This window comes from Pimephales promelas, chromosome 4, assembly GCF_988280905.1.
Source record: "Pimephales promelas chromosome 4, fPimPro1.hap1.1, whole genome shotgun sequence".
NCBI lineage: Eukaryota > Metazoa > Chordata > Actinopteri > Cypriniformes > Leuciscidae > Pimephales > Pimephales promelas.
The window spans coordinates 42,219,973-42,245,122 of record NC_142772.1 but is presented as its reverse complement, the minus strand read 5'-3'; the positions used below and the strand labels follow the sequence as shown (position 1 = coordinate 42,245,122).

General features: G+C 36.9%; 1 protein-coding gene across 4 annotated transcripts in view; it reads right to left on the bottom strand.

Moving 5' to 3' along the window:
- The window catches only part of taok3a (TAO kinase 3a), a 71,931-nt gene that overhangs the window by 4,772 nt on the left and 42,009 nt on the right, over positions 1-25,150 (bottom strand). For 3 of the 4 annotated variants that reach the window (XM_039658848.2, XM_039658847.2, XM_039658849.2), the window contains exons 4-18: positions 24,220-24,321; positions 24,017-24,062; positions 23,398-23,494; positions 21,701-21,814; positions 21,522-21,613; positions 20,670-20,763; positions 19,515-19,596; positions 13,422-13,589; positions 12,155-12,340; positions 10,556-10,690; positions 5,222-5,458; positions 4,674-4,802; positions 3,190-3,393; positions 1,887-2,126; positions 1,112-1,324 (exon numbers count right to left, since the gene is read on the bottom strand). In XM_039658848.2, coding sequence (XP_039514782.1) covers positions 1,112-1,324; positions 1,887-2,126; positions 3,190-3,393; positions 4,674-4,802; positions 5,222-5,458; positions 10,556-10,690; positions 12,155-12,340; positions 13,422-13,589; positions 19,515-19,596; positions 20,670-20,763; positions 21,522-21,613; positions 21,701-21,814; positions 23,398-23,494; positions 24,017-24,062; positions 24,220-24,321 — 2,139 coding nt within the window. Of the gene's footprint in view, positions 1-1,111; positions 1,325-1,886; positions 2,127-3,189; positions 3,394-4,673; positions 4,803-5,221; positions 5,459-6,671; positions 6,813-10,555; positions 10,691-12,154; positions 12,341-13,421; positions 13,590-19,514; positions 19,597-20,669; positions 20,764-21,521; positions 21,614-21,700; positions 21,815-23,397; positions 23,495-24,016; positions 24,063-24,219; positions 24,322-25,150 lie in introns of those variants that run through there. The other variant, XM_089130538.1, reaches the window with a different exon arrangement.

The window sequence follows — 25,150 nt, the reverse complement described above, 5'->3', positions numbered from 1 at the left end:
TGCGCGTGCACGTTCATTCTCAATTACCATAAATCCCGCCCATTATGTCCGACTGACATCCATATATACGCATATAATAACATGAATGCGAATGAAAAAGAAAGATTTCTCGGATGCAGAAATTGAAGTATAGTTATCAGAAGTTCATTTAAAACGCCACATTTTATTTTCAAGCGTACTAGTGGCCTATCAGGTCCTAAAAAAGGAAGCCTGGCAGCTTAATGGAGTTTCATCTGTTAATCGAACAGTCCCAGAAGTGAGAAGAAAATGGTTTTACATTAAGCTTGACAGCAAAAAACGAATTAATTCACTTTGGAAAAATCGTATTCAAACTGGAGAAGGACCGCCATCGATCACCAAATCTGCTATTACTGGCTCTCATAATAAAAAAGAAAAACCTTATGTAATTACTATATAAAATATTTTTTCAAAATGCTGTTTAAATATGTACCCATTGTTGTATTAAAATGCAGTCTTATTAATGAGCAAAACGTTCGGATGTTAAGCGCACCATTTACGCGTGGCTGGGAGCAGGTGTAGATTTCTTGCGTACCAACTAACATTTGGAAAATATGAACATTTTAATGAATCCGAAAATTTACGCCAGAACCACTTTACACACGATTTACACACAAATTCGTTCTGCTCGTATTTCATGAATGAGACCCATTGTGTGTATATACGTGTATATATATATATTATTTTGAGAGGATTGCTCACAGCGAGACTATGATTGGTGGAATTTTCTGTATAGCATAATGGGTAATGTAGTTTTTCACCACAAATTCAATTGTTAAACATGATTATTTTAAAAAATAAGTAGAAAATGTGGACTGACAGCTTCGACAAAACCATATACTGTCAATTAACACAGAGCGCACAACAGGTCTGCGTATAAAATTTTAGTTAAAAAATATATTTCCCCATGCAGGAAATGAATGGAGTTTTTACTTCCAGAACCTGACTGTTGCACTCTATATACTTTAGCAAAAACAAATATCACTACATCATTATCCGCTGTTTTAAATCTGTTTACGCCTTATTATCATCTCACATGGACACTAGAATAAATGGCCAACAGTTTGACCATTATAATGATTTCGTCACTCACTGCCTGTGATGCCATCATCTCGTTGATGCTCTGCTCGTACTGTTCGGCCAGGATGGCCAGTTTGCGCGTCTGCTCATCCTTCAGGGCTTTCAGGACTGTCTTGTGCTCACTTTTGGGGGTCACCTCTAGCTGATGGTGCCGCAAGGCCTTGTACTGTTTCGTCTGGACTTTACACGTATCCTGGAACTGTTTCTTTATCTGGAGCTCCATAGCCTGCAGGAGACACAACTCAGAGTTGTATAAACACAAACTGACAGCCTTTTCACTATCATCTAATATGATATGAAGCAAAAATAAGCTTTTTTTTTTAACACAGTAAGGACCAATTAGTTAACAAAAAAAAAAATCACATAAGTTAACAAAAACAGCTTTTCATTGTTAGTTCATGTAGCTTAAATAATATTAACAGATTCAACTTTTGATTTTAATAATGTATTAGTAAATGTTGAAATTCACATGAACTAAATGCTTTCGAAGTATTTTTCAACTTAACAAATGTAACCTTATTAAAAAGTGTCACCGCAGTTTTAGATTTAAATGTGCTAAGTGCCTATGCAAATAAATGTTTAAACGTTTATTTTAAATATTAAACATCATTTTAGTGTCTACTGACCTGCACATGTTCCTAATATCTACCCAGTTTCTAAAATAAATCAAGGTTAATCTTGCAACCACAGTCAGAGAAACAATGAGACCTACATAGATTTTGTAGGTTAAATTCAAACTATATATAGCTAAGTAATAAGAAATGTTATTCCACAGTTGATGGTAGTACCTTGAGGTTCTTGGGCTGCTGCCGTAGTTCGAGCACATGTTTCCTGTGCAGTTCTCTCTCTCTACGGTTGTTGTATTCGATCTGGTTCTCCAGCTCTGTTTGGTGCTGCAGTCGGATCAGATCCATGCGAAGTTTCTGTAGCGTCTTCAGCTGCCTGTGTTCAAGTTCTTGAGTCGACTCGTCTTGTCTGATCAACATAGCGTGCTCCATTTCTTTCTGGGTCTTCTTCTTATTTAACTCCTGACAGTTAGAAAAACAGAAAATAGTACATTAATAAAACAAACAATATGTCGCATTTGTCTAATCCAATTGCAGTTAGTCAAATAAAAGTGCCTCTTTATTAAATGGTGGTGTTTTCTGTGTTGTTTCTTTTTAGCATGACCCTTTGTGGATACATAAGATGGTTGCTAGGGAGTTGCTAGGTTGGCTAAGGTGCATTTTGTGGTTGATATGTGATTGCTCAAAAGAGCCAGTCTAAATAAAGGCCTCTGATAATATTATAGTCCCTAGATATGGCTCAGATACCTCATTTAACATAAATGTGCTGGATTATTTCACCATAAATATGATCACTAAGAACACTTAAAGTAATGGTAAACACCTTTTCTACAAACCATTCTGGGGACGAACTATAAAGGTTACAAGAGTAAAATGAGGTATGAACACATACATGAAACATAATACTATAAGGAGATGTTGATAAGTGGTTGACAATTATTAGAAGCTTTAAGACCAGTACTAAAATTGGACCAAAATTGCAAACCAATGGATTAAGCGTCAACATGTTTGCTGTTCTAGACCACAAATGGGTTTCGACCCGGGAATACTTCCGAGGGTTTCTTCCTGATTAAAGCGCTAGATTAAAAGATTTGCACATTGCTGCATTACTTATTTTCAAATCAGATTAATTGAAAAGAGTCATCAACCCTGAGAAAAGGTTCATATTTTGCATTAACCCTGGGAAAAGCCCCAAATACGATTCATTAGAATGTACATGTATACATAAACAATACCATTCAAAAGATTGGGGTCAGTAAGTTTTTATGATTTCTGAAAGAAGATAATATTGTAGAATATTATTACAATTCAAAAACAGTTTTCAAATTTTTTTTTTCTATTTTATTTTTGAAATGCAATTTATTCCTGTGATGCAAAGCTGAATATTCAGCATCATTACTCTAGTCTTCATTATATTCATTTCTGCATTTTAAAAAAAAGAACATCCTGACCCCAAACTTTTGAAATGTATATACATATAGAGTGCTAGGCAGTCATTTGTCTTTTTCGGACTTTTCATTCCCACCTCTCGTAACTGCTCTTGCTCAAACTCGTGCCTCTTGACCATGATCTTGCGTTTGAAGGCCCTACAGTTCCTGTCATAGAAAGCCCTCTGCTGACCCAGGAGCTGAGCCTCTTCTTCAGCCTGAGAGTGCTGGATGTTCTCCTTGTGTTTGGACAGCCTCTCCTGTTTCTCTTTCTTAGGTGTGCTGTGGTCTTCACTCATTTCCTAAACAAAAAACAAAACAAAACAAAAACATCACAAAGACCATCAGACAAAAAAGCATTTAATTTTAGACTAAACGTTCTCATTATAGCCGGATCACCCTCTTTTAAAGTCGACGTAAAATTACACTTGCAACACATTACTTTTGTAATGTGACGTTTTCATGTGAAACATGATATTCAGAAATATGAGAAATTAAATGTTTTTATACATTTAGAAAATTGACCGGAAAACAAAATTAGAGGACTTGGTAAGTCGAACAGAAAAGTCGTTTTTGAGTTTACATGATAATATATATATATATTTTTTTTGGAATAACATTAAAGGGATAGTTCACTTTGAAATTATTTTTTTGATATGTTTTAGCTTACCTCAAGGGCATCCAAGATGTAGGTGTCTTTGTTTCCACAGTATTTTCAATTTTGATATTTTTAGGTCAAACTGTTCTTGTCTGTCAGTCATATAATGGAGGTCTATGGTCACCACCTCAAAGAGCATGCACAGAGAAGTCCAAATTAAACATGATTTAATGACTCGGAAATGTAAGTACACATTGATGGCCTAAGACACGAAACGAGCGGTTTGTGTGAGAAAACTAACAGTATTTACATCGTTTTACCTCTTGTAACCACAGCCACGTCCAAGTGATCTGAGGGCTTGGGCGCTTCGTTCTGCGCAAGCAGAAAGCGCCGGAAGTGATCTCTTGCGCAGTTGCGAAAAGAATTCAACATTGTCTGATGATATATCGAAATCGTTTAGATGTCTAAATATGTTTAGATCTTCACAGTGAAAGGTAACACTTCCGAAATCTGTGTAAACAATGAGTGACGTACACGCGTGAGAGATCACTTTCGGTGCTTACACAGATCAAAGCGCCCACGCCCTCAGAGTACTTTGACGTGGCTGAGGTTACAAGAGGTAAAAATGATATAAATACTGTTAGTTTTCTCAAACAAACCGCTCGTTTCGTGTCTTAGGCCATCAATGTGTACTTACATTTACGAGTCATTAAATCATGTTTAATTCGGACTTCTCTGTGCATGCTCTTTGAGGTGGTGACCATAGACCTCCATTATATGACTGACAGACAAGAACGGTTAGACCTAAAAATATCAAAATTGAAACTACTGCGGAAACAAAGACACCTACATCTTGGATGCCATTGAGGTAAACTAAAACATACCAAAAATTAATTTCAAAGTGAACTATCCCTTTAAGAAACCTGTTGTTGTAAATAGGGTCATTTTTAGTTTTGTGTTAACTTTGACAATCTAGACATGAACCTCTTTGATCTTCTCCTTGCACAGCTTGTACTGTTTCTTCTGATTATCAAGGAAGGTGGTGAGCTCTTTCTTCTGTTGGGCCATGATTTGCTGCTGGAACTTCTTCTCATCAGCTGCCAGTGTTTTCATCTGAGGAATGATAAATATCAACATCAGATTTTTTATTCTCTCATTTTAAAACAACTCCTGAAGAAAACTAACTGAAAAGATCCACACAGTCCTATTTTCTCTCAGGCTTCATTAACATACTAATCAACATATGTTGCATGAATAATTAGCTTTCATCCCGTAGCTATTTACATGTTTAACAAGCAATATGGAAAAGCATAAAATAAGCTAGGGTCTTTTTTTTCCAAGTGACCTGGGTGAACTTTTGAACTCATTTCTGTGTACAGGGATTTTATAACATAGAATTTATTGCTAAGATGGATTGACACATTGGTCAATCACTACTTGCAATCAACATCATGTCAATTGACCAATAGTTGATTGGCTAGAAACTATAAACAATAGGGTCTCAACAGAAGGATAAAAGAAAAATCACCCACTTCTTTGTCCGTTTGGATGGCGTGCTTCTTGGCGAGTTTCTCCAGCTCAATGAAGGCATTGTTGGCGTGGGTTTCCAGTTCTTTCTGGAGCTTCAGTCTGTGCTCGTCCATCTCTGCCTTCAGCTTGTTCTCCAGAGCGATCAGTTGCTTCTGGTGTTGCCGTCGCATGCGTTTGTACCCCGACATCTGCTCCCGCAGCTCATTTTCCTGCTCATGTTCGTGTATCTGACGCGTTACCTAGATGGAAAAGAACTCGTCAGAGGGTGATGGGTAACTTTTGAGATGATTGCAGTGACATTTTTCAGTGTAGCAAAGGGTAAAAGCAACCCACAGATCTTGGGAAGACTCGCAATTGGATAATGGTGACCAAAAGTTTGACCAAATTTTAAAGACATTATAGTACTCGAGACTCGGACTCGTCTCGGACTCGGTCTCGAGACCATATTTTAATGGTCTTGGTCTTGTCATGGACTCGTGTGCATTTGGACTCGGAATTGACTCGTACTCGAACATTTTTTTTTTTTTTAGGACTCGGACTTATTCCCGAGTCCACTCGAGTTCAATTCAAAATATTTTTCATGATTATTAATGTATGTTAATAAAATATTTCTTTAAATTGATTGACACGCCCAGTGATTGGTGATTTTCTAGTGCGCAACTGCGCATGACAAATTGTAATAAAATTACTTTTAACACCACCTACTATGTGGCCTTTTTACCCTAAACTGATCATATTTTTTAAACTCTAAGTAAATTCAGTATATAAAAAAAGGATTTTTCTAAGTAAATAAAAGTAAATTAGGTAATCAACCCTCACTGGTCTCGGTCTTGACTCGGACTCGACTCTCTCTGGTCTCGGTCTCGACTCGGACTCGAGTCAGGTGGTCTCGACTACAACACTGGTCAGATCATTCAAAATAGAAAGCATTTACTTCAACTACAGTATATCCTCTTTTCTTCACTTTTAATCCCTATTGGCACCTTTTAACTGTTGGGTTGTTTTTAAAGCATCCCCATGAAAACAGACAGGAAAATGTAAGGATCTAGGAAGAGAAATGAGAGATTCCCAGTGCAGTCCAGCGGAATAATTAATTAGATGCGTTAAATTGGGTGACCAGATCATCATCACCACAGTGTCGTCTTTTCACATCATGACAGCAGAATAAAAAGCAACAACCGCACTAGATATCGAAGACACGTTAAAATCACAAGTACTGTATGATTATACTGACAAATTCAAATAGAACATGATGGAAAAATGACAATTCAGTCCATCAAAATGATTCCAATCAATATCTGATTGTGACAAAGAGGCTGCAAATGTGAATATTACCCATCTCAACATTGCCTTTGCCTACATCTAGAATGTCACTGATGCAACTAAAAAATAGAAATGAAAACAGAAAACCACCACCCTTCCCTTGACTTTGCAAACCCGTGGAAGACAAACCTGGAAGAAGGGCGTGTCCAGATCAAACTGTTCGTTGAGTTTCTCGTAACTCCCACCTGAACTCCTCATGCCAAACATGTTGGCGAAGTAAACCACCCGTGAGAACATTGAGAGACGCCTGCACTACATCCCCCAAAAGCACTCGCTCAAAACCCACCGAGAGAGAGCGAGAGAGCAAGAGAGGGACGGAGATAAAGAGCGAGGGCGAACACTGCTTCTCCTCTCTCCTCGCAGGTGCGCCATGAATGAAAGAGGTTCTCAGAGAGGCCTGGCCCCGCGCGCGGGCTAAGCGGCGTTTAGTAGGCCAGTCACATGAGATGCCTGTTGAAGGGGGAAATTTCCTAATCACCCTGAATCAGTAGCCCCACTGTAACCGCAGTCACCAATCCAATCGCTTTCTGCCCAAATGCCCCTATCAGCCGCAAAGGGGCATGTGATAGCACTAAGCCCTGGGCCTGCTCACAAAAAAAAAGAGTGGAAAATAATGAAAGAAACACTTTCAGGTTAAAGGTAACACAGATGGGCATCCCAACTAGATTCAAATTCAACTTCTGACCATCTCCGATTAAAGCTAAATTCATGTTTATGTGGAGCAGACACTAATGGAATTAATGTGTTGCCAGAACAGGGAATTTAATGCTCCGTTTCAACCAAGATAAATGCCGCTCCTGATGCTAAAAGTAGCTTGTGGCCAAAATATGGTATCTTAGAATCGGATGCATCTCTCACAGAAAATGCTGAGAATGCATTGCGACAAGCTTAGTGAAACTGAAACATATCTCCAATTGAAGATGAGTTAAAGTCGGCATGAAACAGAAGTCTTTTCTTTTTTTTTCTATTGTGATGTATATACGAGTGAAGCGACTTTTGGAATGAGGAAAAATGGGCGGGACTGGGTCCTTCAGGAATTGATTGGATCTTAGGAAGTAACTATATGTAGGTCTGCCAGATTGCAGTCAGTTTTGGAGGATATTTAGTCTCCCCAATGTGAGACACAAGTCATGAAGAGAACAGATGCCGTTTTGAGGGGGAGGGGAGGCTAACGATTTTTCTAATTAAAGATTATGAGGGCATTTAAATAATAATAATAATGATATCCACGGATAATTCAGTTATAATACACACTGCAACATCCTGTAAAAAAATTTAAAATTCATGGTGACTTAAAGGAGTTCACTTTTAAAAAAACTTTTCCTGATAATTTACTCACCCCCATGTCATCCAAGATGTCTACGTCTTTCTTTCTTCATTCGAAAAGAAATTAAGGTTTTTGATGAAAACATTCCAGGATTTTCTCCATATAATGGACTTTAATGGGAACCAAATGGTTCAAGGTCCAAATGAGAGTTTCAGTGCATCTTCAAAGGGCTTTAAACGGCACCAGACAATGAATAAATGTCTTATCTAGGACCCTTCGAGTCATGACTCGGAAAAAGATTTTGTTCATTTTGATGAACAAGTTTGAACAGGAGAGTCACAAACGCGCATCACAGAACAGTGCAAGTCGAGCATTTGTGCTTATAAAACTAAAACTTTTTTATTTATTTTTTAAATGACCGATCGTTTCGGCTAGATAAGACCCTTATTCATCATCTGGTGTCGTTTAAAGCCCTTTGAAGCTGCACTGAAACGGTCTTTTGGACCTTGAACCGTTTTGGTTCCCATTGAAGTCCATTATATGGAGAAAATCCTGGAAAGTTTTCATCAAACACCTTAATTTCTTTTTGACTGAAGAAAGAAAGACGTGGACATCTTGGATGACATGGGGGTGAGTAAATTATCAGCAAAATTTTTTTTTAAAAAGTGAACTACTCCTTTAAAGTGAACTCCTATCAAACTATATTTCAATAATCAATAGATTTCATTCACATGAAGAAAGATATTTGGACCAAACAAATTGCTCTCCTCATGTGAACACTAGAGACTTGAGGAATTGCTACCCATGTACAGGGGTTGGACAAAAAAACTGAAACACCTGGCTTTACTACAATAATTTGTTAGAATGGTGAGGGCCTCATTTTGCATCCAAATACAGCACCAATTGACAGATAGAAGTCCTTCACAGTGACCAGAGGGATTATGAGCCGTTCTAGAACAGTGTCCAGGTCACTATATGATGCTGGTGGACTCGCTCCTCCAAAACACCTCAATAATATTCAGATCTGGTGACTGTCAGACCATGGGAGATGTTCAACGTCACTTTCATCTTCATCAAACCCTTCTGTCACAAGTCTTGCTGTGTGTGTTGGTGCATGATCATGCTGATACACGGTTTGAGCATCAGGTTCTCATGATCCTCCAGAAGGGTTTGGTAGTCCTCGGCAGTGTCGTGTCCATCAAATACAATCAGGATTGTCATGATATTGGAGCTCAAACCATCACTGATCCACCCGTGCTTCACTCTGAAGATTGGCCGCCAGGCATATAGATTTGAAACCTCCAACATTGGCCAGTGTTTCAGTTTCATTGTCCAACCCCTGTATATCAATCACTTATAGGTAGACCCACACTGAATCTGCAGAGTTTGAATTTTGTGCTGATTTTAGGGGGGAAAAGGTGGTTTTATCACTGTTAAAATATCTGCGAGCATTACATTCTTATTGGTAACCAGAAGCATAAAGGTGAAAGAACACACAAAGTATGGCTATACAACTTTTTGAATTACGATCTTTCCTACTGCAGAAATATGATTCTTATCGAAAGGCACTTATGAGGTTCCAACACGGTTATGATTCAGCTCTAAAAGGTGACAGCATGGCAGTTCACTATGTTTTGGAAAAAAATGAAGATTTAAATGTAACTCCAAACTGCAAGCAGGAGACGACTAACTTAAAAACGGTCAGAAAACTAAACAAAAATGTGACATGTTAGTATGACATCAACTGGATATACTCTGTTTCGATTTACAACCTGGCTGTTATAATCCATCTAAGGTATTCTCACATTCCCTTTTTCATCCCTATATAGTTTTGCCTATACAATATGTCGTCCGTTCTAGTCTTCCCTCCTTTTTTCCCTCACTTTCAAACCTCACCCCTCCTCTACGCCTTTTCATATGAAACACAAAGAGAGTCTCTTTCCCTGCATAGCCCAGATCCTTGTCTCATTCCACACAAAATGTAAACCCAAATCAATATATAAAAAGTGCACAGTCGTTTCCACCAAGTCGATGAAAAAAACAAAACAAAAAAGATTTCGGAAGGTGCGCCATGCCCATAAACCCACTAAAGCCAAACTCCTTTGTGATCATCTGAAATGATAGATGAGTGTCTGTAGTATCAGACAAAGTCCACTGTGGTTGTCTGCCCCTAGAGGGTGCTCACGTTCCAGCAAAATGGGGCCAAAACAGGTGACATCATCATTTCAACCAAGCACACTGCGATCGACTACACTGCCTGCCAGAGATCTCCATATATTCATCAATTAGGGTGGAAGTGGTTGTATCACAATAGATTATTTTTTCTGCTTAATTGCACGCATTCTGTATTGGTATCGTTCAAGTTTGACATTGACCTTCTGTTTTCATAAAAAAAAAAAAAGATTTCCCCAAAATCCCACGAAACGAAGAATATCCTTTTGTGTTGGATCACACTGTATTAACTAATAGTAGACAACAACACCAATGACTCGTGCGAGGAGTGCAGCTGGCTATTGACTGAATCATGTTGCCTTGACAACAGACATGAGAGTGAGAGAGAAAAGTAGGACCCTTTATTTCTTCCTCTCGAATAAAGAGGGTTAAACAGAAAGAGAACGAGGCAAAGACCACTGAGAGAGAGAGAGAGAGAGAGAAATGACCGCAGAGTGTATTAAAGCCAAAGAAGAAAGAAAAGAACGAAAGAGAGGAGGGGGGATGAGAGGATGATGTCATTCTTTTTCCTCACCAGTGATGCTGACTTGATGGTGGCGAAGCGTTCGCGGTTTTTATAGTTGTGAGCCTGAGCTCTTTCCGAAGAGGACGGTCGCAGGTCCGACCGGTGGTCCCGATGAGGAAGGTCATCGCGGATATACTGATGATCCTGAGGGGAAATACACAGACACACACACACACAAATAAAATCAGTCAAGGATTTTGGTGTCACAACATAATAATCTCTTGAGGAGTTAATGAGATCTTTTGTTTTAACAGCAAGTTTGTTTAACTGCGTCACAGAATTTACATTTATGCTTTTGGCAGATGCAATCCGAAGTGACTTGCAGTTCATTAGAGCAATACATTTTCCTTACAACATCCGAAGCAGCTTTATGTTTCCTGTTGCTGTAGATGTTTCAACATGAGACTGTTCAATACTAACACACTCACTATCTTGAAATATCTTTGTTTATCGACCCACGAGGTTTGTCTACCTGAAGCGCTCATATTTCTGAGGGGTTTATCTTCTCTCAATGAATAAAATGAAGAACAACTTGGGGTAAGGGCTGTTCAGTTCCCATAAAGTCGATTCATATTTCTGCTGCATGCTGATGTAATTTCCCTGAGGACAGGAAGTGTCAATCATGCTTGCATGTGTTTGTTAACTTCCCAAATCACATACTTGCAAAGAATGTACAGCGCATGTAATCGATGCAGTGCGGTATTTAAATAGGCACATGGTATAAACTAGGGCCGTACAATCTTTTCCCAAAAACAAACAGTATATGTATAACAACAATAATAAGTATTATTTTTAATACTAAATAAAGATAAATAATAATATTGTAATATTCCACTGTAAAAAAATAAGTTTAGGATATTTTTTTTTAATATTGTACTACTGTAAAGTAACATCAATAATAATAAAAATAAAATAATATTTTTTTATTATTAATAGTAGTAGTAGTTATTGATGCTAAAAACAAATATAAAAAATAAATAATGCAATTGTAATATTTCACTATAAATTAACACCACAATATCAATTATTGTTGTTATTGATGCTAAATAAAAATATTAAAATAAATAATACTATTGTAATGTTTCCCTGTAAAATAATGTAAGAAAAACAATACAATAAAATACTTTACAGCACAACTATAAAATAATAACCATAATGAGAATAATAATTATTAATACATAAAATTACAAAAAGGAATTACTAAAAAAATATTATTGCAGAAAATAATAATAAAATAATATACTTTATAAATATTGCTATATTTATAATCATTATTATTATTACTAAAAAAATTTTTTTTAAAGAAACATCACTATAATTATATATTTACAGTAAAATATTTTTTTTATGCATATTTGGATGAGGGGAGCATCTTTGAACTATTTGTTTGAAAAGCACATTAAAGTATACCCTCTCTGCGCACAGAAAGACTATGTTCAAACCATTAAACTTGTAACAAGCCGGTCTTCTAAAAAAAGCTCAACTGAAATGATTTCCAGGAATCTACTGGAAGACATATGTTCAATTTTCATCAAAGTAGGGTAAGCATTTAAAAAAGAACAGCAGTGCATTGTAAATCTTGTGGAGATGTCTGTGTGCGTCCTGAACCTTTTTGTGGTGCATGGAAGACTCGAGGGTGCTGTCGTAGTCGTGGTGCAGCTCGGAGCAGGAGTCGTCGGGCACCTCCTGCAGGCTGTTAACACTGCTGCTCCGACTGCCCGTGCTCACGGACGTGCTGGGGATGGAGTGATTACTGCCCAAACTGTTCATCTTACAGCTCGCCTGCTCTCCATCCTGCGCAGGGGACAGAGAAATGCACACAGAGAAACAGATCACCAAACTTTCTGAAGAACAAGATTTATTTACATTAATGAGAGCAATTTACACAACATCCACACTACACTGAAAGCCTTTCTGACTAATAATTCAATATTGTGCAATATAATCTTCTATTTACCTTCAATGTAGTTAAAAAATATATACAGTTTCATACATTTTTGGTGTAATTCAGTATAGTCTGTATTAAATTATTCAATAAAGTATATAGCTCAGTTAAAATAAAAAGTGATACATTAAGTTTATGTCAATATAGTATTCAAAAAACTATCAAAAGCAAAAGTCTCATATATGCTTATAAATTCTGCAATAATTTGATCAAAAACACAATAAAATAGTAATACTGCATTATTACAATTAAAAAATGTTTTATATTTGAATATTTAACATTTCGTGTCATTTACAGCAGCCTATACTCCAGTTAATGTATCTTTGTTAAATAAAAGGATATTCATTTTTTTTTTTTTAAATTCACAGACCCCAAAATTGTGCATGATAGAGTAGTTCCAGCAGTATAATATACTTTTAGTATATTTGTAATTCTATTTAGTGTATAGTTGGGTATAGCATATAGTATCATATACCTTTAGTACTGTAAAAGATACAGTGTACTTTTAAGTTAAATATTTATAATAATTATCCCTTAAGTGTAGTTGTATTACAATATTCCCTCAAAACATACATTAAAATTGACAGACTGATTCTAAATCCAAGTGTATTCACAAATAACTCAAAACTAGGGATGTCTCGTTCAAGTGTGTTGTGCCCCTAATCCTATAAGTCATTGAATATTGATTATTGAGCCGTGTCAGATGACGTAAAAATAAAGGATCCTGCTTAGTACAGCCGATACCAATCAATCCGTTTTTATAAAAATAAATGCTTGATCGACTCAAAACTGATGTTGAAATCAAAGCATGGATGGCAAACCTGTAAAGTATATATTTAAATATTGTGTAAACAAAATGAAACCTGCAGTGGCAAGTATGAATCCGACATGTGCGTATATGACACTCATGGGGACCTTTCCTGTACCCACCTCCTCCTCTTCCTGAGACTCCCCCATTGGGCCGTTGTGTTTCTCTTGGTAGAGGATTTTTTTCATTTTACGGTACTGCAGGTTGTCCAGTTCTCTGACCGCATCCTTCGTCCTCTGGATCAGATCGATGAGGACCTGTGGAGGACGATCTCTCCTCACGAAATCATGCTGGGACGGACAAAGGCGGACAGAGAGGAGATTTGTGAAATTAACAACTCTGTTTTGGGAATTTTAGCCAAGTAAAATGAGCAATAAGTGGTGATGAAATGTACAAACAGCTTCTGTGTGTAAACATTCTGATCAATCAATTTTATTACATTTATGACGAGTTTATCACAGAGGAAAATATGTTTTTATTTGCCCCCACTTTCACCTGAAAACCACATGAACGACATTCATTTCATAAATTTGGGGGTTAAGCATGATGCAATTCAACTGCCATGAAATAAACCCAGTCTCAATCCTCTCAGCGTGTCGGATTACTCCACTTGTGCTCTGAATTACGTCATTTCAGGTTTGTCCTTTGCTCACTAGAGGGTGCTCATGTGTAATGTGGCCCTGAGTGGACATATGGCATATGGAGATGGGGTTTTGACATGGCTGGCTAAATGAGGACTTGATCTCACCTCCTCAATGATAATAAAAAGAGCGCAGACTCAAGTTCATGCAGCTGCATGTGCGCATGTTAACTGGTCCCACAAAACTGTGCTCTGTAAACCACAAACCAAAACTCTTTGAAAGTTAATTGGTCATGTTGGAGTTCTTTCCATTACCCAACTGGAGTCATTTATTTATTTATTTGGAAGAAATCGGTTAGAATCCAGATTTCTTGGCCATTAGACGACATGTCGACTGCTCTAGCACGTTTTGGCCTTGTTTACATCTGGTATTAAAGATGCGTTTTGGTCGGTCGGATTACCATTTTCAACCACTTCTGTCCTGATTCCTTCAAGGGAAGGGTCTATGGGAGGGTAAATGTATGGCCTTTTTCAGATTTTTCGATCTAATGGACAAAATAAGCTCACAAAAATTTACAGAAGGAAACACTCTGCTCTTTCTGCTTTGATAGAAACAAAACTATGACATGACAAGACAAGAGAGTGCGAGTTAGAAATCAGGAATGGAGAACTTTGTGCTTGGTATGTTTTTGTCTTCAAACCAAACTTGGGTCTCAAGCTGACAAAGTTAAAATACCATCTGGCAAGAGTGCTTCCCATAATGTTTACGCACGCATTGTCAGTAGGTCTTTTGGGGCTGTTCGAACGCTTTCGACCACATGAGCGCTTGCACTAGGAAAGCAGTCCGGTCTAATGCGTTTGACTACCTTTGGAAGTGCCCGAAAGGGAACAAGCTCAAAACGTTTTAGACCCTGCGTACACCTGTATTTAAAACAGTCTATTGTGATAAGATCAACCTTAACACCAGGTGCAAACAGGGCCTTTGAAGTGGAACCAACATTGGTTTATTGACGTTAATGAAAGTTACTCTTCATCTGACAGCATGTCATTTACTTTAAAGCATAAACTGTTCTTATATACTACCATTCAAGATTATGGTCAATAAGACTTAAGTCCCCCTGTGGTGAAAATCAAGCTTTTAAATGCCGTTTATATGTATATGGTGTTTTTAAAATGCTTGACAAACCATGTGCAAATTATGAATTTGCATTGACTTATGAGTCAACACCATTGCTGTGTATTTTCTCCTTAAAACTGCAGTGATCTCAAAATCACGGTTTGAAATCACCTGTTTCTGACGTCAACAAGCTAACAAAATGTGGCTAATACGCATTTTTATAAAACTGCGTATACTAAGGCCCTGTCCACAATACTGCGTTTTCGTTTAAATTAAAACGAATCCGAACTCAGTCCACAACAGTGTTTTATTTGCGTGTTAGAATTGATTACCACATTAAAACTACTGAAAATGCGGATCACGTGACCATTCACCAACACTGGGCATGCGTGTGCCGGTGTAAACAGGAAACGGATTGACTATTCGTCAGATTTGATGAAGAAGAAACGGGGACGGGTCATCTGATGGGTGGCTGACGAATTAGGGAAGGACACGTCATGACTGATGACACCCAATCATAGAGCCGAGCGCGAGTCTTGCGTCATGGTTTCTAAACTCCTCCGTTTTGTCCCGTCTTTATTAAAACGCCCTCCGGAGATTCAAAACTCAAAACGGAGCTGCAGCGTTTCTAAACTTCTTCATTTTAGGTCTTCGTTTTTTCCATTTTAGTCTGGACGGGAGGTGCAAACGTAACAAAAGGTCTCCGTTTTTTAAACAAAAATGCAGTATTGGATGGGGTCTAAATGACATTACATATTATAGCTAATTTAAGGCATGAAGAAAATTTTCTTCATTTAAATATGTCATTTTGGTGATCAAAGATTAGTTTTAAGGGCTAAAATGATTGACTACAGGGGGACTTAAATTAATACTTTAAAATTAAAAAATAAGAAATTAATCAGCAAGGATGAATTAAATTGATCAAAAGTCACCGTAAAGATGTTTATAATTTTAGAAAATATTTCTATTTTAAATAAATTCTCTTCATTTAAATGTTATCAGTTTTAAATAAATATAAAATATATATATTTATCACTTTTCACAAAAAAATAAGGCAGTACAACTGTTTTCAACATTGATGATCAGATTTTTTTTAAATTTTTTTTTTGAGCGCTAAATCAGCATATTACAATGATTTCTGAAGGACGGTGTGACACTGAAGACCGGAATAATGTATGCTGAAAATTCAGCTTTTTAAAATCACAAGAAATGTTTTAAAAATTAAAGTTATTTTAAATTGTAATCATATTTTTACAATACTACTGTTCCATCCGATAAATGCAGCCTTGGTGAGTAGACTTCTATTAAAAACATTAAAAAAAGTTTTCATTTGACATAAACATAAAAATGATCTAAAGCGTAAACCGACCTTTGCTTGGTTTCAATAACTGTTGACAAATGTTACCAATCTCAATAAACATCTATAGAGCGCGTGATTTGGAAAGGAATTACAAATTTAGCTGAAAATGCATTTAGTTTAAGCAGATCGCGTCTGTATTGTGAGCTGGTAAAGCACCGCAGAGCAACCGGCTCAACCGATAAGCCCGGCAAAGACAGTTACAGCTAACAGCTCGGGCTTCCCAATGATAACATGGATAAGCAGCATTCGCCACTCTAAACGGACATCTGTGACTGACCAGCATGGAAGGAAACTAATCTAAGGGATTATCCCTTTTAACTAGAGGAAATTACATAATCTGAAGTCTTCCAGCTCTAACTGTCAGATATCGGGTGACATTCCCTGCTCATTCTTGATCAACAAGACCTCTGTAGGTCAAGAATTTAGGTGGATTTAGACCCCATGTGAGATTAAGACAGCAGTTGGTAAGCGGAAAATGGTGCGAATAGAATAAATTAATGCTAGACTAAGATTAATGACTTCTTTTGGTCTTAAGGAGCTTGAAAAGCCAGGCTTGAGGTATTAGTGAGGAATGGGACACCAAAACTGGGTCGAAATTAATTTTTTCCCAGTGCCAACCTAGGTCACAGAAGAGACCCCGGTATCCCATGCCACCTTGGGCCGCCCACCCCTGTGAGCTTGTGCCTGAAGTGCGTGCCTAGCATGCCGCTAGGCTCTCAGTGCTAAATAGGATTACCTGTGTCCACTAACAAGATCAACCATAACCTGTAACATACACCCACATAAACAGACCCATACAACGCGCAAACAAACAAACAAATGAATCACTTCGGCAACACAATCCCTTAATGATCCAGTATCCAGAGCTAACCCAGAGCCAACAATCACCCATATCCCAACTGTAGTGCTATATTCTACCACACATTTATTTTGGTGATGATATAAATCCATAAGCCTCCCACCACAGCATGATATCACAAACATTAGTCACCACGCAGCAATATGTCCACCTACAGCTCCAGTGATTCGGTTGAGAGAAAGTCATGGTTATATTAGTTGAGTAAGACACACACAATCAAAAAATCCTCTTGCTTTTATTAACCCTCCAAGGATGTAGCTGGCACAGGAAGTGAGCAAATGGAAAAAACGGCAAAATGACGTTCTGTGGGTTGAGCTGTGCATGTGAAAACGTGTTTATGTGTGTGAGTCAGCAGGGACGGATGAGTAAGGAACCCACTGTCATGAGAACAGGAAGTACCGACAGATATGGCGAAGAGGAAGTGCACTCCCCAACTGCAAGAGCCTCTTTATCTCTTTGAAAATGTGAAGACGTTTTTACGATTGACACATGATGGGGTTTATGGATGTTACTAGGGCGGAAACTCTGTAAAGGGACATCAGAGTTTCCTTCAAATGTGCCACAAATACATCATAACGTCAGATGATAGAAATGCTGAGAATGTAACATGTACATCATAAGTTTTAAATGAAGATAAGTTCACAAGTTTTTGAAAGAAGTCTCTTATGCTCACTGAGGCTGCAAATATCTGATAAAAAAATACACTAAAACGTTAAATTCTGAAATAGAGCCAGACCGATATATCGGCAGGCCGATATTATGCATTTTCCAAACTATCGGTATCGGCAGTTATAATGGCCGATAAATGAATATTTCAAAAAGAAAAACGGACGAAACACGCTTGAACCATGTCATGAGTGTTGGAGTTGTATAGTTTGTCCACCAGAGGGCGCTCTACACCGTCCCTGTTGGCAACACTCGTTGAGTTGGTCACGAGACATACATTGCTTGAATAACAATTAAAAGAACATCCCCATCAGTTCTCTTAACTCAAATAAGTATGACAAAATTTGTGACTATCATGTCCAGTTTTGCTGCTGTTAAATAAGCCGAGAGTGAAGCGGAATTAGCTAGTAATAGTTACGTTACGTTGTTACAGTGTAGTTGACTGACTGTCCTTTTAAATTTGGACAATGTGACTGAAGTATTTATTTAATAGCGCACTCCTTGGCCTTTTATATTGAAAATGTATGTTTTACAATTTGCAGTATGATTTTATCCATTGCTAAATTATGGCTCATCATAGCTAGCCAACCACAAAGCTAGCTAATGCCACTATCATCAGTCTGTTCTGTTGGGACAATAAAAGAAACAAGTTTCTTTTTAAAATGCATTATCATATTATTTTAGTTAATACTCATACATAACTACAAATAACTAATGATAGGGAAATCTCTTAATGTTTTGTTGCACATTTCTGAAATAAAAAATAATAATAAAAATATCGGCCGATATATCGGAATATCGGATTTTAAAACCAACAAATATTTGTATCGGTATCGGCCTTCAAAATCTTTTATCGGTCGGGCTCTATCGTGAAATATTACAATATTGCTTTGTATTTTAACATATATTAAATACAATGAATTCCTGGGATGGGAAAGCTGAATTTTCAGCATCACTTCTTCAGTCTTCAATCTCAAATGATCCTTCATAAATCATTATAATGAACTGATTTGGTCCTCGAGAAACTTAATATCAATGTATGACAGTTTGCTGCTTAATATTTTTATGGAAACAATGATATTCGTTTTTCTTCTGGATTTTTTGATGAAAGAACAGCACTTATATGAAAAAAAAATTCTTGTGATGTAAATCCCTAATGTAAATCATTTTAAAGTCTCACTAACCCCAAACGTTTGAATGGTAATGTACTATGTAATGAATTGTGCAATTTATGTAAAAACTAAAACTCTGGTTTACCCTTTTATATCTCAGATGGTCTTTTCCTGTCTAATTCAACATTTCTTTGCCACAATCAGCTGTACTGTAGACCCGACCATATGCCGTTTGTTAAAGTTCTCAGCACATGAGATTAAGCAACATAAGAAGTTTACATTTCTGAGCCTAAAATGTACAGTAACAATCTGTGTGTTAGTATCACATGAGTATTTCACATACAGTAGCAAGTGTGTTTACAGAGAGTGTTTGAAAACGTGACTAAAAGTGGGAGTGAATTAACAGTAGAGTGTGGGCACTCAGAAATCGTGATTGAACTTAGATGAGCAATGCTTATGAGTGACGTGATAACTTCCCCTGCATGAGTGTGTGTGGACATGGTGTGTGTGCGATTACTCACCCGCAGGAGCTCTGCTGAGGAGGGTCTGTCCTGAGGAATTTTGAGTAGGCAGTAGTCAACGAAACTCCGGAATGCATCCGACCTGCACAAAATACATGCAACCGTTACAGTATTATACACTTTTGTAGGGTACTGGATGTGCAAAACAATTACAGAGATGTTTGAAGCAATATTTACAGTCATCATGAAACATTCTGAATCCATTTTACTTCAGTTTCAATAATTTTGTATATAAATGTCTTAGATTTGAACATTTCAGATTCATACTTTTATTCAGCAAGGGTGCATTAAATTGATCAAAGTAAAAGTAAAGATATTTATAATGTTACAAAAGATTTATATTTCCAATAAATGCTGTTCCTTTGAACTTTCTATCATCTAAGGGCAAAAAATATTACAGGTGACACAAAAATATGAAACTTATATATATACATATTTTTTCTTTCAGAAAAACCTACTGATGTACAGTTTTTTTTGTTTTTTTTGTAAGAATTTATGGGGATCATATAAATAGTCAATTGATTAGAGAAACAAGAATGCCTAGTGACAAAAAAGTAATTTCAGGGATAAGTTATTGCATTTTGGTGAAAAAATATGTAGACAAACCTTTTACAGATAAAACATTCACAATAAGACCATAAATATGTATTCAGAAAGTAAACAAGTTGATTCTGGCTTCATATTGACTTTATAACATCAATAATATTTCCCTTACTGAAAAGATTCCCACAAGTTTTGTCATGTCATGTGTAATATGAACATATCTCCTTCACATAAGAAAACACTATGACAAATAAAGAGGTCACCAAATTAACTTTGTGACACCCTCGACAATATTTTGGTCCATTCAGACAGCCTTCCAATTTCCAGATCCATCAACTAAACGCTTGAAAGACCAGCAGGCTTTTGGCTTTGCTGCAGGTCAGAAAGATGAAGGGACTGAAAGTTTGTTTGTGCAATATTGCACAAGATCAGGAATTGTGAAGAACTGGAAGATGGGGTCAGGGTTATTGCATAACACATTTAAAGTGTGAGAGGAGTGCGTAGTTAAGAGTGTATACTGTATGTTTGACGAGTAGGAGTGTATACACATACTGTATATATCTACACGAGTGAGTCAACTTCAGTTTGGCGATTGTGTAGAAGGACACTCACCACTCATTGGACTGTAAGGAAGGAGAGTCGTTTTGGGCGATGTGGTATAAGGCACTCATAGCGTTCATGTTGAAGAGGGGAGGCTTGCGTTCAGCTAGAAAACAGCAGGGGTGTAAGACAAAGAAAAAAAGTCACATCATTGCATACATTTTGATTGAATATGCACATATGCTAATCAGAAGCAGATGGTATGTCAATATTTAGGCTGAATCAGAATTAGTCTTGAATCATATGCAGTATTAGTAATAGTGCGTCCAAAACCATAACATGTTAAAAACATGAAAAAAATAAGCTACAGAAAACATCTGGATACATTATTTGTTAATACGATTATGCTAATACAATTTCACTTCAATGTACATGTATGTTCATAGCGGTGGTGTACTGTACATGATGATTCTCTTATGTGAAAATTAAAATTCAATTTTATGATTTTGAAAAAGTGTCCCAATATTGGGATTCTAGAACTAATATTGAGCTTTAACATGCATACTTTGCAAATGCAGCACGTTCTAAATTAATTAAAATGAGAGTAAAATGACATACAGATTATGTTATGAAATCACAAAGAAAAAAAGTCCTTAAAATATTTAAAAAAAATAAAAAACACATCTGTCTATTATAAAAGAAAATATTGCTAAAATTTTTGTCTACCATGTTTAATTTATGATAATATAAATACAAAATCTAATAACATAAGGAAAACAGTCATATTACAATATGAATAAAGGTCAAAGGGCATTAGCTATAGTTTTGATGTAACAACACAGTGAATGGTTAACAGCTTCTAAACATTGGTTTAAAGCACAGGAAAATGGATGAAATATAAAGTTTAAAAACATAGCGACTAACCCAGCTCTATGCAAGTGATCCCCAAAGACCAGACATCCACCTTCCCCTCATACTGACCCTCATCCATGGCTAAAATCACTTCTGGGGCCATCCTGTGGTAGAAAAACACACAATTGTTTAATCCCCCTGGTTTATCAGGATGTGACATCATCTTAAATGTCAATATGTGTGGTACAAACCAATATGGGGTTCCCACAAAGGAGTTGGCAGGAGAGGCAATGGAAGCGGAGCCAAAATCAGCCAGCTTGACCTGACCCGGCTCTGTCAGCAGGATATTACCAGCCTTCACATCTCTAAGCAAAATCATACAGAGAGAGAGAGCGTTGCAGACAGATAGTACAGGCATACTGTAGTATCATGTTACCACATCATGCAATGGCAAGTGTCTCTGTGTCTCATGGCACTGTGTTACTGGAAGCTAATAAAACATAATAACTCAGTTCAATAAAGAATGACAGAAAAGGGTATGCTGATACGCGGATGTGTAATTATAACAGTTTAGTACCCTGAAACCGAAGAGTACACATTCTGAACTAGAACAAAAATTAAGCTTTGATATAATCAGTTTTCAATTATATCAATCTAGTCTACAAACACTGAATAATAACAGTAAAAGAAAATACATTTTAAAAAAATTAGAAAGAAAGCAAAAGTAAAAATAACAAAACAGATAAGAACTTGCATGCTGTAAAGCAGTTACAATAGTTACAAAAGTGACAATAAATGGTATTGACGTGGTATTGACGTGTCATGGATTAGTACTTTACATAATTAAAATGATTTTGTACTTTGAAACCTGAAACTGAAGAGCACACACACTTAGGTAAGGACTAGTTCACTTTTAAAAAAAATTTTTGCTGATCATTTACTCACCCCGTGTCATCCAAGATGTCCATGTCTTTCTTTCTTCAGTCGAAAAGAAATTAAGGTTTTTGATGAAAACATTCCAGGATTTTTCTCCATATAATGAACTTCAGTGGGTACCAAACGGTTCAAGGTCCAAATTTCAGTTTCAGTGCAATCTGCAAACTGTTCAAAGGGCTTTAAACGATTCCAGACGATGAATAAGGCTCTTATCAAACGAAACGATCACTCATTTAAAAAAAACAAAAACAAAGTTTAAGTTTTATAAGCTCAAATGGTCGCCTTGCTCTGTTCTGTGAAATCTTTTTTCGAGTCATTTGGTTCATTCAACGAACGAAATGAACGAATTGACTCGGAAAAAGATTCTTCATTTTGATGAATGAGCTCAAACAGGAGAGTCACACAGAACAGAGCAAGGCGAGCATTTGAGCTTCTAAATCTTAAACTTTGTTATTTATTTATGAAATGAGCGATCGTTTCGCTTGATAAGACCCTTATTCATCGTCTGGAATCATTTAAAGCCCTTTCAACAGTTTGCAGTTTGCACTGAAACTGTCTTTTGGACCTAGAACTATTTGGTGCCCAGTAAAGAGTATTATATGGAGAAAAATCCTGAAAAACCCTTAATTTCTTTTCGACTGAAGAAAGAAAGACATGGATATCTTGGATAACATGGGGGTGAGTAAATCATCAGCAAAAGTTTTTTTAAAAGTGAACTACTGCTTTAAAACACTAACACACACACACACACACACACAATCAATTTAAAAAATAGATCAATTGATGTAATCCATTTTTCAATAATATCATGCTAGTCAGACCAATGCTGAAAATTAAAAACGATACAAAACGAAGAGCAAATATGTTCATTGCAAACAAAGTTAGAGGTGCAAAAAAGGAGAAAAATAGCAATGCTTTACGGTAAGCATATAAACGCATATTTATCAGCATTTCATGCATATTGAGGAATGCTGATCATGTGCAAACGGGCCTCAGTCAGGTGGCGACTCACCTGTGTATCATGTTATGGGAATGTAGGTAAGCCAGTCCTAGCAAGGCACCGTGGGTTATGGCAGCAATTTCAACCTCTTGGAGGGGTTTCTTGTGAACTGGACAAAAAGAAAAGAAAGATGCTTGATCTTAACATGTGCATAACAACATTTGTTGTTACTATAAGTGTGGTGCTCAAAAAAAGAAAAAAAAAGTGTCAAAACAACAGAGCGAACTGACGTGACATTTAGATACATTATCCTCTTATAGACAAGGCCTGAGAACTTGATTGGAAAACCGCCTCGAATTAATCAGACTCATAAAATGACAATGGCAAGTTAAACTGGAAACTAGTTCTTTTACACACACATATGGAGCGATAATTGAAACCAACAGTCTATCATTAAAGCTGTACATGTTGCCATGACAACATCTGAAGGAAACAAAAACATGAATGCAATGGCAGTTTAGTAGTGACACTGGAAATAAAACACAATGGGCTTTATAACGTGTCTGGGATGTAGTTAATAAAGGCCTTCAACACTGACTAAAAAACACATGACAGCTCGAACAATTACTGTTCCTCTGTGTGAATGCATACTGGGGGTGTGCACTGTACGAAAGAAAGTGTGTGAACTCACCCTCTAACAAGTCTGAAGCGGAGCCGAGACAATACTCCATCACAAGCTGAATGAAAAACGCAGACAAGATTATTGGGAAAAGCAGGTATGGTTAATTCTGGGAATAAACTTAAAAGTAAACTAAGCTAAAAATAGTTCTTATAAATAGCAACGTGTTTGTGAACTAGGAAAACGGTTTTATCACTCTTAATGGCAGTACAAACCCATGCTGTGTTGTCCTTCAAGTAGCAGCCTTTGTATTCAATGGTGTTTGGGTGTCGTAGCTGTTCCAAAAACTTCACCTCTTTAATGATGTCCTGCCACTTCTGAACAGGGGAACCCAATGAAACACACAAATATACAATTTGAACATCAGTACTTTTGGCTTCTACTGATATTCGATACCGATAACTAAAGAGCCTCCACCCATCAGTCCGTCCATCATTTTGTCGATCTATCAATCCATCCATATAACCATCCATCCACCCGTCTGTCCGTTTCTCTGTCTGTCTATCTATCTGTCCTTATAACCATCCATCCATCCATATAACCATCCATCCATCAATCATCCTTTCTATCCATCTACCCACACATCTATCTATCTATCTATCTATCTATCTATCTATCTATCTATCTATCTATCTATCTATCTATCTATCTATCTATCTATCTATCTATCTATCTATTCATCCATCTATTTGTTCATCCATCTATTTGTTCATCCATCCATCCATCCATCCATCCAGTCATCTATCCATCCATCCATCCATCCAACCATCCTTATAGCCATCCATCCATTTATCCACCTATCCTTATAACATCCATCCATCAATGAATCCATCCATCCATCCAACCATCCTTATAGCCATCCATCCATTCATCCATCTATCCTTATAACCATCCATCCATCCATCCATCTGTCATTTTGTCTATTCTTATAACTATCTATCTATCTATCTATCTATCTATCTATCTATCTATCTATCTATCTATCTATCTATCTATCTATCTATCTATCTATCTATCTATCTATCTATCTATCTATCTATCTATCTATCTATCTATCCATCCATCCATCCATCCATCCATCCATCCATCCATCCATCCATCCATCCATCCATCCAACCATCCTTATAGCCATCCATCCATTCATCC